Source organism: Notechis scutatus, chromosome 3 (assembly GCF_049901735.1).
Source record: "Notechis scutatus isolate UNSWTSFEM ecotype Mainland chromosome 3, rNotScu1.2, whole genome shotgun sequence".
Lineage (NCBI taxonomy): Eukaryota > Metazoa > Chordata > Lepidosauria > Squamata > Elapidae > Notechis > Notechis scutatus.
The window spans coordinates 3767707-3782842 of NC_142011.1; the positions used below are offsets into that span (position 1 = coordinate 3767707).

Sequence of the window (15136 nt, forward strand, 5' to 3'; positions counted from 1 at the left end):
GGGAGGAATGGAGAAGGGAGCAACATGGCTTATGGGAGAGAAAAGGGCCCTGATCCCTTTCATTAGTTGCAGCTGGGAGAACAGGATGTAAGTGAGGCGTTTGCACACAGCTCCTTGCTGGAAGCACAGCGTGCATTATCTTTGCTTAACTGGGTTTTGACATCCTCCCAACTGTGGTTGCTGCATTATCCTTTGAAAGTCTGCAATTTATCATCCTGGCCTGTCGTGTTAATTCCTTCAGTGTGGTTTGTGTTGGTTGTTTTTATTTCTAATTATCTTTACTTTGGGTTCGGACTGCATTTCTGCCCTTCGTAGACTGTTTTTTTGGAAGAGATCGATTTCCAGCCGAGGATAATTGGACATTGGGGCCAAGTTGGAGGCATTAAAGGGAATTTATCCTACTTTTGTGATTTTGTTATTGTTGTGTCATGCCCTGGGCCATCACAGGACGTTACAGTTAAAGATGTGGGCAAGACGTGGGAAATAAGACACCCAAAACATGCCATGTAAAGTGTTTAGTTATGTTCTACGTCAGTGCCCAAAGTATGCGCGCGCAAACCCCCCAAATGCAATGTATGTGGACCCCACCATGAATGCACCCCGTCCTCCCACACATGCATGGCAGAGACCAGCTGGGTTGACGGCTCGCGTGCCCGCAGGAATCCTTGGCTTACGACCACAAAGGGAGGACAACATTTCAGTTGCTAAATGAGACATTTGTGAAGTGAGCTTTTTTACTGTTTTACGACCTTTCTTGCCACAATTGTAAAGTGAATCACTGCGGTTGATAAGTGAGTCACCCAATTGTTAAGTGAATCTGGCTTCCCTGCCCCCCTCCCCAAATTGAGTTTAATCATCAGAAGGCCGCAAACGGGGTATCACGTGACCCCGGGAAACATGGCGACCATCGTAAATATGAAACCAGACGCCAAACGTCTGAATTTGGGCCACCTGATTGTGGGGAATGATGCAAAGGGTGGAACTGTGAAAAACGGTCGTAAGCCACTTCAGTGCCGCTGAAGTCCGGTTCCCCCCACCATAGAGTCTTTTCCTAGCGTGGCATCCTTTTTCCTCTGCCAACCGAAAGTCCGGTTCTCCCACCATAGAGTCTACTCCTAGCGCGGCATCCTTTTCCTCTGCCAACCGGAAGTCCGGTTCCCCCACCATAGAGTTTCCTCCTAGCGCGGCATCCTTTTTCCTCTGCCAACCGGAAGTCCGGTTCTCCCACCATAGAGTCTCTTCCTAGCGGCATCCTTTTCCCTCTGCCAACCAGAAGTCCGGTTCCCCACCATAGAGTCTTTTCCTAGCGCGCATCCTTTTCCTCTGCCAACCGGAAGTCCAGTTCCCCCACCATAGAGTCTCCTCCTCGGCACAGTGTCCCTTTCCCTCTGCCAACCGGAAGTCCAGTTTCCCTACCCACCATAGAGTCTCCTCCTAGAGCAGTGTCCTTTTCCCTCAGCCAACCGGAAGTCCGGTTCCCCACCATAGAGTCTCCTCCTCGCGCGGCATCCTTTTTCCTCTGCCAACCGGAAGTCCGGTTCTCCCACCATAGAGTCTTCTCCCTAGCGCAGTGTCCTTTTCCCTCAGCCAACCGGAAGTCCGGTTCCCCACCATAGAGTCTCCTCCTCGCTTGCTGCATCCTTTTTCCTCTGCCAACCGGAAGTCCGGTTCTCCCATCATAGTCTTCTCCTAGCGCAGTGTCCTTTTCCCTCTGCCAACCGGAAGTCCGGTTCCCCCACCATAGAGTCTCCTCCTAGCGCGGCATCCTTTTTCCTCTGCCTGTCCTAACCGAAAGCCTTATCAATTGTGGAGCCGACTGGAAAACCCACGCCTTGCCATAGAGTCTCTTCCTGGTGCACCATGCTTCCCCTGCCCCCTAACCGGAAGCTCCTCTCAAAATTGTGGTGCCGACCAGCAACAGAGAGAGAGAAAGAGCCACATGCGGCTCCGGAGCTGCGGGTTGCCGACCCCTGCTCTAGACCCATAAACTGAACTACAGATACTTCGATAAATTAAAGCCGTGTTTCTCAACCTTGGCTGCTTGAAGATGGGTGGACTTCAACTCCCAGAATTCCCCAGGCCGGCTGGGGAATTCTGGGAGTTGAAGCCCGCCCATCTTCAAGCCGGCAAGGTTGAGAAATGCTGGAGAATTCAAATACCTGAGGTGATGGGTTGAGAGTTTTTCCACCAGGGTGGCGGCCAGCCTCTCCCCCACCACGAGGAGGAAGGTGACCACAATGTCATGGTATCCCTGGTAATAATGGAGTTGTGTGTTGCGTTGCAGAACCTGGAGGATGCAGTCTATCAGCTCTTCCTGGAGTCCCTCCCTCTGCTCATCGGGCATGTCTGGAATGAAGGGAAGAGAGGAAAGGTGTTAGGAATCTATCCACCAATTAGTTGGGTTGACAATATATAAACCAACAATGTATGTTTGTAGCTTTAAGACAAAAATCACTGTACTGTACAGGATGTGGAAGAGAACTAATGAAACTATATACAATGAATATATATAATTCAAGGCAAAAGAAATTCAATTAAATAGAAGGAAAGGGAAGTTGGGAAAAGATATGAAGTTGAACAGATAAGATAAACATACATATTAAATTGTGTTTGTATAGAAATGGGATAATTTGGAATTATTTTGTTTTTAAATAAGATGTTTTATTTGTTTTTTTCTAGAAAAGATATTTTATCTTACTACATCCTATGTTTTGTTTGTTTGTGTATTGTTATTTAAAAATTAATAAAATTTGTTCAAAAAAAAATCACTGTACTTATTTATACTATATTCCGATTGGGTGAATTGTTAAACATATATGACCTGGACCGTTTAAAGTTTACCTTAAAGTAAACTTTAACTCAATTTAGTACTACTCTCATAAATGCTTAACTACTCTCATAAATGCTTCCATGTGCATATCCTTGTTATTCTGTACATATCATAACAAAAGAGAGAAGGAGTGAATGAAGCAACCGCAGAAGAAACGATGCTTATCTGAATCCTTGTCTCACAATCCAGGAGAGAAGCAAACTAGAACTAAGAAGAAATTTCCCGACAGTGAGAAAAAAATTAACCAGTGGAACAACTTGCCACCAGAAGTTGTGAATGGTCCAACATTGGAAGTTTTTAAAGAAGAGATTGGGCAACCATTTTGTCTGAAATGGTCTTCCTGCTTGAGCAGTGAGTTGGACTAGAAGACCTTCCGAGGTCCCCCCCGCCAGTTCTGTTATTCAGTTCTATTCTAAAGAACCACCAAGTTAGGATGGATGATCTACAGGTAGTCCTTGAGTTGCAACCGTTCATTTAGGGACTGTTCAAAGTTACAACCTTATTCACATCCTCACAAACTGAGTCAGGTTCACATCAACTGCAGCGATTCACTTCACAACGGTGGTAGGAAAGGCTGTAAAAGGGAGGGCAAAACCCACTGAACAAGCAGTCTCACTTAGCAGGAGAAATGTTGAGACTAGCCAGCGTGTCGCAATGTGCAGCTCAAAGCAACCCAATATCCCCATTGGCTGAGAGCACCAGGCAGATCCACTGGGAAAAGATCGACTTGTTCTGAGCCACTTGGGGGTGTTGCTATAGCCACAAGATCGCAAGCCCTGGGCTGAGCTGGGGAAGGGAAGGATCCTAGATGGGGAGTTCTTGAAGTAGACCGTCATTTGCCAAAAACAAACAGACATATAGGTTCCCCTCCCGCCACTTGGCATCGCTCTGCTGAACACTCAATTCCCACAGCCCTGTCTTCGTTTCTCACCTTCTCGTTTCTCCTGCTATCTTCTCCTATTGGTTGGCCACGATTTATCACTTGCTGTTGGTTATCTTATGATTTATGATCTCTCTCTGATCACTTTGTTGTTTGTATGCATATTAAGAGCTTCTACGCCAGAGACAAACCCCTTGTGTGTCTGATCACACTTGGCCAATAAAGAATTCTATTCCCATTCCCATTCCATCCCACCCCCTATTCCATTCCATTTTTTTCCTATTCTGCTCTGTTTTCTATTTAATTCTATTCTGTTTTGTTCTTGTCCTTTTTTCCTATTTCTATTTCTATTCTCTACTAGCTGGATATCTGTGCTTTGCTCCGGTCACAAAACTATGTGATCAGGCTTAGTTTTTGGGGAGGAAAATAAGGGGAGGGGGAGGAATTTCTGCCTCGGCCTACCAGCATCCATCGGTATTCATCTGGCTAGCGTCCTGTCAGTGTGTGAGAGAGTTGAGGGCTGTTTGGAAACTGAAACAGTATTTGCTGTGTGAGCAAGGAGACAGACAGCAAGGAGCCTGGGCATGGCTTAGCTCAACTGTTCTGTACTAATGCTGCTTGGTGCTGTGAAACTGAAACTCCTCTGCTTGTGTTTTGCATTTGGAAATTTCTTTTTTTCAGGTGGGGAGGGGGAGTAGAACTCCTTAGCATCAGAGCGTGTTAATAATAATAATAATATAGGAAATACTAATGCTATGATGGCCATTTCAAAAAATCCTTTCTTAGTGAGCACCTACAAGCCAAGAGGAACATAGGTGCCAAATTTCAAGTTTGTAGGCTTGACAGTTCTGGACATTTTGCGATGATGTGTGAGGGGTATTTCGCTTTTATATATATATATATATATATATAGAAGATTAACTCAGCCTGGAAATTATGGTCCTAAAGTCAGGACTTATTGGTTTCTTTTATATTTTAATCTTCTGAATAAATAAGAAAGAAAATTGATGGAATAAATTGTGACAGTTGGGGAGTGGATCAGCATGTGGCCGGAGCCAATTTTACAACCTGTTTTGTGGCAGCTGTTAAGCAAACGTAGCCGTCGTTAAGCCATGGTTTATCTATGGGGTGCGTTTGGCAACGGGTTCATAAATAGCTTTCTGGGAATGTGTTGTATAGATAGTCCTCGACTTACGACAATCGAGCCCAAAATGTCCGTTGATAACCAAGACCGTTAAATGGGTTTTGTCCCGTTTTACGAACTTCCTTGCCACAGTGGTTAAGGGAGTCACGGCAATTGTTCTGTTAGTAACACAGTTTGTTAAGTGAATCAGGCTTCCCCAGAAGGTTGCTGGTCCGAAGGTCCCAAAAGGGGATCATGTGACACTGCAACCATCAAAAATGTGAGTCAGTTGCCAGGCGTCAGAATTTCGACCACATGACCGCGGGGGGATGCTGCAAACGGTCGTTAAGTGTGATCTACGAAGGGGCTTCGTAACTTTGAACAGTCATACCAGCGAATGGTTGAACGTTGAGGATGCCCTGAATTCAAGTGGTTGCTAAGCAGCCGGTTATAACTCAAGGACTCCCTCTAATAGGAGAACATCCAACTCTCCTTGTTTTGTAGCAAAGAAAACCTTGGGAAGGACTCAAGAATTAACACAACCGCATAAGGAACAGCAGACTGTTGCAGAAATGTACAGGTAATCCTCGAGTCACGACCACAATCGAGCCCCAAATTTCTGCTGCTAAGTGAAACATTTGTCAAGTTGAGTTTTCTGCCATTTTTACGACCTTCCTGTTCTGACTTAGACCTTCCCAAGATCACGAAGCCGACTCCTCGTCCGGATAAAACCCCTTTTATTTAGGTTCAAGGAATTCCTCTCCAGCCAAGAGCCTTTCAAGAGATCTCACAACTCCAGACCTTGATCAGGCTGGGAGAGTTGCCAGGCCGATAGCTCCCAAACCCCACGCTGTAGCAGCAATGACTTGGCAAGAAGTCAGGAACAGATCTTCACCTGAATGAATTGAACTAATTGCCTCCTGCAAACCCCACTCCCCTTTCGCTCCTCTTTTATTCCCTATGGGAGGGGCCATTCACCGTCCACCTGAGCTTTTACTGCCAAGTCGACCCTTGTTCCTTAGCTGTTCCCTTCGTCTGGCAGCTCTGCGCATGCGCACACTGGGAACAGGCTCCAGCTGCTCTTCTTTCCCGCTGATCTCCGACTCTGAAGGCAGCTGATAACTGTCAGACGGCCCTGGCCCCATCTCTGCCTCCGACGCAGAGCCCGTCCGAGCCTTCCCCAGACTCCGGGACTGGCCCATGCTCCTCCCCAACCTCCTCACTGCCCGAGTCTGCCACCAGTTCCGCTGGCAGGCCACAACGACTTCCTTGCCCCAGTTGTGAAGTGAATCACTGCATTTGTTAAATGAGTCACACGGTTGTTAAATGAATCTGGCTTCCCCCATGGACTTGGCTTGCTGGAAGGTTGCAAAAGGAGATCGCGCGACCCCGGTACACTGCAACCGTCATAAGTATGAGTCAGCTGCCAAGTGTCTGAATTGTGATCACCTGGCTACTCCTATGGTCGTAAGTGTGAAAAACGGTCATAAGCCCCTTTTTTTTTCCAGTGCCTTGTAATTTCAAACGGTCACTAAATGAATTGTTATAAGTCAAAGACTCCCTGTATTCCTTCAGCATCTCCTTGAGGAAAGCTGCAGCAAATGAATCCTTGTTTAGGCCAAGTCCCCAACCTTTTTACGCGGCCGTGCACGGCATCAGCCTCACCGGAGCCTTTTCAAAGATCGCGCCAGCGCTTGTGCTTTTCCTACTGTCCAGTGGTGGGATTCGATTTTTTTTTACTACCGCTTCTGTGGGCGTTGTTTGGTGGGTGTGGCTTGGTGGGCGTGGCAGGGGAAGGATATACTGGGTAAATCCCCTAAATCCCTCCCCACCCCACTAGCCTGCTTTCCAGCTCTGTTCTCCTGTGCAGGGCAACCAAAGAAGACCCAGCCGATCAGCTGGGACTCAATGGGAGGCAGAGAAGAGATGGGGGTTGGCAGGGCCAGTCAGAGGTGGGATTGGCCGGTTCTCCGAACTACTCAAAATTTCCGCTACCGGTTCTCCAGAACCGGTCAGAACCTGCTGAATACCACCTCTGCTCCAGTCCCTATCCTATTGTCCCCATTTATTCGTACCTATATCCTCTACTCTTACTCATGTTTATATCTATACCTATTACCTTGTAAGAGACTGACAAATCAAATGAATAAAATAAATAAAATTTTGCAGGAGAGTCCAAAATTTGTCACGGTCAGGAAAAGGATCGACCGGTCACCGTACCTGGCGGGAAACGTCGGAGGGAACGTCTTACATCCAGCAGGACTTGCTGATAATCCTTGCTGTTTTCCCGAAGTTCTTCCTCTAAACGGAACAGCGAAGAATATCATAGTTAATTGCTAATTACAAAGACAGACCAGGAAACTAAGAAAATGTGCCGTTAAACCATGGACGATTTTCAGCCAGGCCTGCTTTGTGTTCTGACATCTCTTAAAAAGACGGTTAAGGAGTCTCAGGGAGACAGGGAGTCTCGTTTTGCGACTAACCAACATCATGGAAAGTCCTCGACTTACAACAGTTCATTTAATGACCGTTCAAAGTTACATCATCGTTGGAGAAAAGTGACTGATGACCGCTTTTCACACTTACAACCATTGCAGCATCCCCAGCGTCACGAGATCAAAATTCACAAGACCCTTGGCAACTGGTTCGTACTTACGACGGTTGCAGTGTCGTGGCGTCACGTGCAGGGGTGGGATTCTACCTGTTCGGACCGGTTCTATAGAACCGGTTGTTATGATTCTGCCCAGTTTGGAGAACCGGCAAATCGCACCACTGGCTGGCCCTGCCCCTCCCCTCCCCTCCCCGCCCACTCACTGCTTACCTGGCATGCGCGCCATCCAACTTGCCTGCGTTAGCCTAATTTTTGGTAAGTTGCTATTTTTCCTTTTTTCCCCCCGACCATCAGCTGTTCTGACTATCAGCTGTGCTGGAGACTTAGATTAACTAGAAAGCAGGAAACCGTTGGATTTCTTGCTTTCTAGCTAATCTAAAAGCAGAGCCGAACCTTCCTAGCTTCTATTTTTCAGTGCAGACTCAGGTAGTAGATTGCAGAAAGATAGATCTCTGAGTGAATCTGTGATTCTGGGAGCAACTCAATCTGCCTGCCTTCTTTGCCTGATTTGGGGTAAAAATTGCTCTTTTCTTTAATAAAAAAATTCAATGTTTACATGTTGCAATATACAACAATAAATGGACGCTTAATGTTGCAATGGTCAACCTTGTAAAAGTGCTGGATGGACAGTAATGTTGCTATGTGACAAAGTGCTGACTGTGTGGAAAAATACTGGCTGGAGAAACGAAAGTTATGTGGGAAAAGAAAGTAACTGGGCAGGGCTAAGAGTGGAGGTGATAAGACCCCAGTTAAATGTATAGTTTTTGCATTAGCATAATTATGTAGATTACCTTATAAGGAAAATTTCCTTGTTCCTGCTATGACGCTTGCAAGCAACCTAATAAAAGGAGGTACCTGCCCTTTGTTCAGGGCCTTCATCCCGAGTAAACATTGTGTCCGTGTGTTTATTTATTTACCATGAGAGGCCCAGGGCTCTGAACTCAGACCCTGCCGTCGCCAGGGTGTGGGCAGCAAAAAGCCACATTTACATAATGATGTGTTGTGTGTTAATTTTGTGAGTTTGCTTGCAAGCAAATTTTATGTGACAGATTCAGGTAGCAGACTGCAGAAAGATAGATCTCTGAGTGAATTTGTGATTCTGGGAGCAACTCAATCTGCCTGCCTGCTTTGCCTGATTTGGGGTAAAAGTTGCTCTTTTTTTTAAATAAAAACATTTAATATTTACATAACGGTATGTTGTGTGTTAATTTTGTGAGTTTGCTTGCATGCAAATTTTATGTGACAGACTCAGGTAGCAGATTGCAAAAAGATAGATCTCTGAGTGAATCTGTGATTCTGGGAGCAACTTAATCTGCCTGCCTGCTTTGCCTGCTCTGGGGTAAAAGTTGCTCTTTTTTATAAAAAATGCAATATTTACATAAATATTTACAATATTTACATACAAACCATGCCCAGTCAGTCATGTGACCGCCAAGCCACGCCCACAAATTAGGCCACGCCCAAGTAACCGGTTGTTAAGAAACTTGAATCCCACCCCTGGTTATGTGATCCCCTTTTGTGACAAGCAAAGTCAGTGTGGAAGCCTGATTCACTTAACAACGTTGTTACTAACTTAACTGGAGTGGTTCACTTAACAATTGTGGCAAGAAATGTCTTTAAATGGGGCAAAACTCCCTTAACAAATGGCTCGCTGAGCATCATAAATGTTGGGCTCAGTCGTGGTCGTAAATTGAGATTACCTGTAACTCTTGACTTATTACCACAATGGAGCCCAAGCTTTCTCTTGCTCAGTGAGACATTTGACCCATTTTACGACCTTTCTGGCTACCGTTGTTAAGTAAATCACTGCAGTTAAGTTAGTTAACACCCGTTGTTAAGTGAATCGGGCCTCCCCCACTGACTTTGCTCGTCACAAAAGGGGGTCATGCGACGCCAGGACACTGCAATCGTTGTAAGTATGAACCAGTTGCCAAGGGTCTGAATGTAAATCATGTGACCACACGGATGCTGAAACAGTCATAAGGAGGAAAAATGGGTCATAAATTAGTTTTTTTCAGTACCGTTGTAACTCTGAAGGGCTGCTAAATGAACCATTATAAGTTGAGGATTACCTGTGCACTAATCTAGCTCTCCCCCTACGATCTCTGCAAAGCACAGCTTTGCCTTCATTGGGGAAAAAAATATGTACCATGATTAAACCATCTATCATGGTTACTTGTCATTGCCATCTGTACAGCTGAAAGCGATGAAAGCTGTCATGAGAGTCTGGATTTTTAAAATGCTTTAACATCCTAGAGATAGCTGGATTTGTTTTTTTCCCAGCACAACCAATTTAGGGGGCATCAAACTTTCAACTTCCAAACATTAGGGGTGCTCCAAGGTTGCGACAGGCCTTTGGAATTGTTAAGATCTTTTGCTTACTTGCAATATAATTTAAATGTCCTTGGGAAGGAACGACATAAATATCGTAACTTTTTAACATTTTGTTTGTTCCAAACATATTAGGGGAGTCAAATTATAAAAAAAAAAAAAAAAACTCACAACCAGCAACCAAGAGTTTCAATAGAAGAGAATAAATGTAGCTCAGGGTTGAATTGTGGGGTCCTTGGGGCCTGGTTGTTTTCTTGCAGACGTTTCATGACCAAACTAGATAATATTTTCAGGGTTAGAAGGGAGTGGTTTTTTTTTTTTTTACTGTTTCCTTATAGACCAGTGCCATGATGTGGCATGCGCAGCCATTTGTGCGGGCACGCAAGCTCCCAGCTGATTTTCGGCCCGTTTGAGGCCTTTTTCGCCTTCCCAGGGGCTCGAGGGAAGCCTCTGCGGCCTTTGGAAGCCAAAAAATGGGGCCGTTACGGGAAGTGCCAAAACCGGCCTGCTTTTCGGCCTCCAAAGGCTTCCTTTGAGCCTCTAAGAGGGCGAAAAAGGCCTCAAAGAGGCCGAAAATCAGCTGGGAAGCGCGCGCATGTGCAGTGCAGATAAGGGGTGTGTGTGTGTTGCACACGCGCATGGAGGATGGGTGCATTGCATTGTGGGTGCTTTCGGCACACCACACCAAAAAGGTTCACCATCACTGGACTAGTGCCTTGCCGTGGGAGAGTTCTTGGTGGTTCCTTGAATAAGTTGTTGTCAGTGGTGGGTTTCAAATAATCCTACCACCGGTTTACTGAAAATGTGAGCGCACACAAGCGTGCATGGCTTCCAGGCACGCGTGCACGGCTTCCTGAGGCGCGAATCCGCTGCGCTAAAAAAAAAAGGGAATTTAGGACAGGAAAGGGCGGGGTCAAATGGGTGGGGGGCCATCCAGAAGTGATATTTGCTGGTTCTCCAAACTACTCAAAATTTACAACTACCGTTTTGCCTGTCCCGGTCTGAACTGGCTGAATGCCACTTCTGGTTGTTGTTGGCTTGTTAGCTTGTTCGTCTAAATGGGCAGCTTTGTAAGCATCTCACTCCACTCCCTTGTAGTAAGTCCTGATGATGTAATCTAGTTGGGTAATTCAAAGTCTATAAGAAAACAATGTTCAGAGAGCACCAAAGACCCCACAGTCTTTATCTTCCTCCTCCTCCTCCTCCTCCTCCTCCTCCCCCTACAAACCACATCCCTGTTAGGCGTCCAGAAATTGTCCAGGGTAATCAATCACTCCGAGACAAGTATAAGCTCCAATTGATTGATTAGAACATCTCTGGTACGTCTATGGAATTTCCCAAATTGAAAGTCGTTTTCAGCGAGAGTTTCACAAAATCAGCCTTCTCTCCTCCCACTTCTTACACTTCATTAATCACCAGAACCAATTAACTGAAGCTGGAATTTTTTAATACGAAATAACCTTGAACTTTCCAACTCCTCCACCCCACTTTCATTCCTTAACATCCTTGGAAGCTGAATCTCAGAGCTGACAAATTCCCTTCTATCAGTGTTGATGTTATCTAGTTGGGCAACGAAATATTTGCAAGGAATAGCCAAGCTCACAGCGCACCAAGGAGCCCCACCAGCCCTTCTCCTCCTCTTCCTCCCAAATCCCACTCTCTTCTATATGATACTGATGATATTACCCAAATGGGTCATGAAACGCCTGCAAGAAAACAGCCAAGCTCAGACAGCAGCAAGGATCCCACTGTCCTTGTCCTCTTCTTGCTCCCCACTCCCTTCTAGCACTGATGATGTTCCCTAGTTGGGTCTTGAAATGTCTACAAGAAAAAAAAGCCAGCTCTGAGAGCACCAAAGACTCCACAATCCTCCTGCTCTCTCTTCCCTCCAACACGGATGATATTGGGTCCTGAAACGTTTTCAAGAAAACAACCAATCTTAGAGAGCACCAAGGACTTGATAGTCCTCCTCCTCCTCCTTCTTCTGTCCACCCCCCTCCACTCCCTTCTAGCACTGATGAGGTTCCCCAGCCAGGTAATAAAATGTCTGCAATAAAACAACCCAGCTCAGACAGCATCAAAGATTCTGCAATTCTCCTGCTCCTCGTTTCTCTGCAGACTTCACTCCCTTCTAGGACTGATGATGTTACTTAGTCAGGTAATAAAATGTCTGCAAGAAAGCAACCCAACTCAGAGAGCATCAAGACCCCCCCCCCACAATTAAGGGCTGGAATGTTCTGGGGGCAAGAGGGGCTTGCACCCCCAGCCCTACGCTCCAAGGCTCGGCGAGTGGTCAGAACTGGGGGCTTCACCTGGTGCAGGCAGCAAGTCGTCTATGTTCACGTTGAGAAGTCTGGGCCACACTTTGCAGCGAATCTCGTCCATGAGAAGGCCTCCTTCGCTGATAGCCATGCGCCGGAGGGGAGCAATGTCCACCGGCTCATTGTTTAGCACTTGGTAGATCTCGGCTACCTTCCTCTTCTGCTTGGCGTCCGAGTCTGAAAGAGACAGAAACCGACATGAGTCAAGGGCCGCTTCTCCCACCAACCAGAACTGGCCTCAAGCCAGTCTGGCCTAGTGGTTAAGGTTCCGGCCTAGAAACCAGAAAGTGGTGAGTTCTAGCCACACCTTAGACACAGACGCCAGCTGGGTGACTTTGGGTCAATCGCCAGGTAAGTTCTAGTCCTGTCTTAGGAATGAAAGCTGACTTTGGGTCAATCACCAGGAGACAGTGAAATCTAGTCCCACCTTAGGGATGAAATCTGGAGGGTGGCTTTCGGTCCATGACTAAGAGACAGTGAGTTCTAGCCAGCCTTAGGCATGAGAGCCAGCTGGGTGACTTTGGCCTATTCCAGTGATGGCTAACCTATGACACGCGTGTCACTCGTGACACGCCAAGGCACTTTGACTGACACGCCTGTTGGTGTGGGGAAAACCTGCACATTTAGAGGCTGCCTGTGCCCTGCTCCAATCCCTGCTCCCTGCTTGTTGCGTGGAGGCGTGGTGTCACCGCTGCCGCGAGATCTTTGCAGCAGAGAACCAGTTTTAACCGCCATAAACTGAGGTTTGTCAGTTTCATTACCTCAGGAACGCTACAGGAGGAAAGGAGATCCATGAGGTTCACAGCCCTGTAAGGTGGCCTTCCGATCCCCACATCCTGCACCTGCAGCCCTGAGACCAGGGAGACGAGTTTCACAGCCCTTTGTGATCGCCCCAGCCCAGTCCGTCATAAACCAAATTATTGATATTTCTTGGAGTGACACACGACCCGAGGAAGGCTACACTTTTTCCCGATTTTCGACACACCAAGCTGAAAAGGTTAGCCATCACTGACCTATTCATCCTCTCTCAGCCCAACCCATCACAGGGTTGTGATGGGGAAAACAGGAGGAAAGAGTATTAGGCACATTGGCCACCTTGAGTTCATTATAAAGTAATAAAGGTGGGATAAAAAATCTAATAAGAAACTCAGGATCAAAGCCCGAGAAGGGAAGTTCCAACAGACATCAGTCTAGCCAGCTGAACCAGGATTTTCGAATGAAGTTGTTAGGAATGTAAGTCACCTAACAGTTGGGTTGGAAATATATAAACCAGGATAGACAATTTAATACTGTCTCTTTAAGGGAATGCTAAACTTGTAACGGGGTGTGGTTCCTCAAACGGCCATAAGATGGAGCCAGAAACCTGGGTTGTTTAGTCCTGTTGTTGACAGTTGCTAGTTGGTGGATGTTCTGATGTTTCCTGTTTCCTGAATATTTCCCTATTGACTGTTGCTGATCATACTGTGTTTCTCACAAAATAAGGCTGGGTATTTTTTTTTTTTGAGCCCTGAAAAAACGGCTAGGCCATCATTTCAGGGGTGACTTAATTCCCCCTCCCTTGCATCCTCGCCTAGAGCGCCTGCGGGCAGCCATGCCTCGCCACCAGCCGCTTCTAACGGGTGATCGTGGTGGAGCACGGAGAGCTCCCTACTCCCACCACACACCTTTGCTGCAGAGCCGAGACCTTCGGCGCCCACCGCTGTTGCTTTCCCTTCTGCCCATTCCGCCGCCGTGTATGGAGCTGCCGCTTCCGCGTTTGGGGCACCGCCGCCGTTTGGAGCACCGCCGCCGTGTTTGGAGCTGTCGCTTCCACGTTTGGAGCACCGTTGCTATTTGGAGCACTGCCGCCGCTCCAAACACACTCCAAACGCGGTGGCGGTGCTCCAAACGCAGAAGCGGCAGCTCCAAACGCGGCGGCGGTGCTCCAAACGGCGGTGCTCCAAATGCGCTCCAAACAGTGGCGGTGCTTCAAACGCAGAAGTGGCAGCTCCAAACGCAGCAGCGGCATGGGCAGAAGGGAAAGCAACAGTGGCGGGCACCGAAGGTCTTGGGTCTGCAGCAAAGATACTTGGTGGGAGTAGGGAGCTCTCTGCGCTTCGCCATGATCACCTGTTAGGAGTGGCTGGTGGCGAGGCATGGCTGCCTGCAGGCACTCCTAACGGCAAGTCCCCTCCGCCCTTCCCCCATTTCACATGTTTTAAAATAGGCCTAAATTTGGGGGAGAGGCTTAATTTCATCTTATGCCTATGAAACATGCTGGGTCTTTCTATTGGGGGGGGGCGTATTGTTGGAGAAACACAGTAGTTCTTCTTGGATTTGATGTAAGTCTGTTACTGAACTGTTTATGATACTAGACTTTGTTTTTTTTTATTATCCCTGGACTGAATACTGACTGCCTTAACCGTGTATGACTTGGACTGCTTGTTGGACTTTACTTAACCATTTCCTGGAAGTAAAAACCTACACTTTACTATACGGTGTATCTGTGTGCTGGTTGTGTGTTATTCCTCACCACTCTCACTACATCTCCCTGTGTGCACTCATTCTCCTAACGGGGAATTACCTCAACAGAAGTCACACCCTTGCTTCCTAACTTGAATTGACAAAAGAAACATTCTCACTTCAGAAGGCTGTTTTAAAAAAGATAGCACCCACCTTAAAAAAAAACAACCCATAGATTTAAATTGAAAGATAAAGGAGCAAAGAAATATTGATGTGTAAAAAGCATCCAATGTGCCTAGAAATTTTGCATTTACATCACGACTGCCCTACATATCTGATCAAAGCCAGGAAAAAGTTGGTAATCCTCACTTATTTATTTCACAGGCCTTATTATCATCAGGAAAAGGAAGAAACTATATTACTGTTGGGGGAAAAAATAATGCAATCACCTCAGAACAGATGAGTCCAGAACAAAGTAGCACAACCTGTTTGTATTTAAAGCCCTCTTTCATAATACACCTCTTACCTAATTGCATATCTAATGTGCAGTTTTAGAATCCATACTCAAATAATCCGATCGGGAGGGTTTAATCTGGTG

General features: G+C 46.5%; 1 protein-coding gene across 1 annotated transcript in view; it reads right to left on the reverse strand.

Annotated features, from left to right (window-relative positions):
* The window catches only part of TBC1D20 (TBC1 domain family member 20), a 38200-nt gene that overhangs the window by 9225 nt on the left and 13839 nt on the right, over positions 1-15136 (reverse strand). The window contains exons 2-4 of the mRNA XM_087962420.1: positions 12088-12273; positions 7054-7134; positions 2160-2346 (exon numbers count right to left, since the gene is read on the reverse strand). Coding sequence (XP_087818546.1) covers positions 2160-2346; positions 7054-7134; positions 12088-12273 — 454 coding nt within the window. The remainder of the gene's footprint in view (positions 1-2159; positions 2347-7053; positions 7135-12087; positions 12274-15136) is intronic.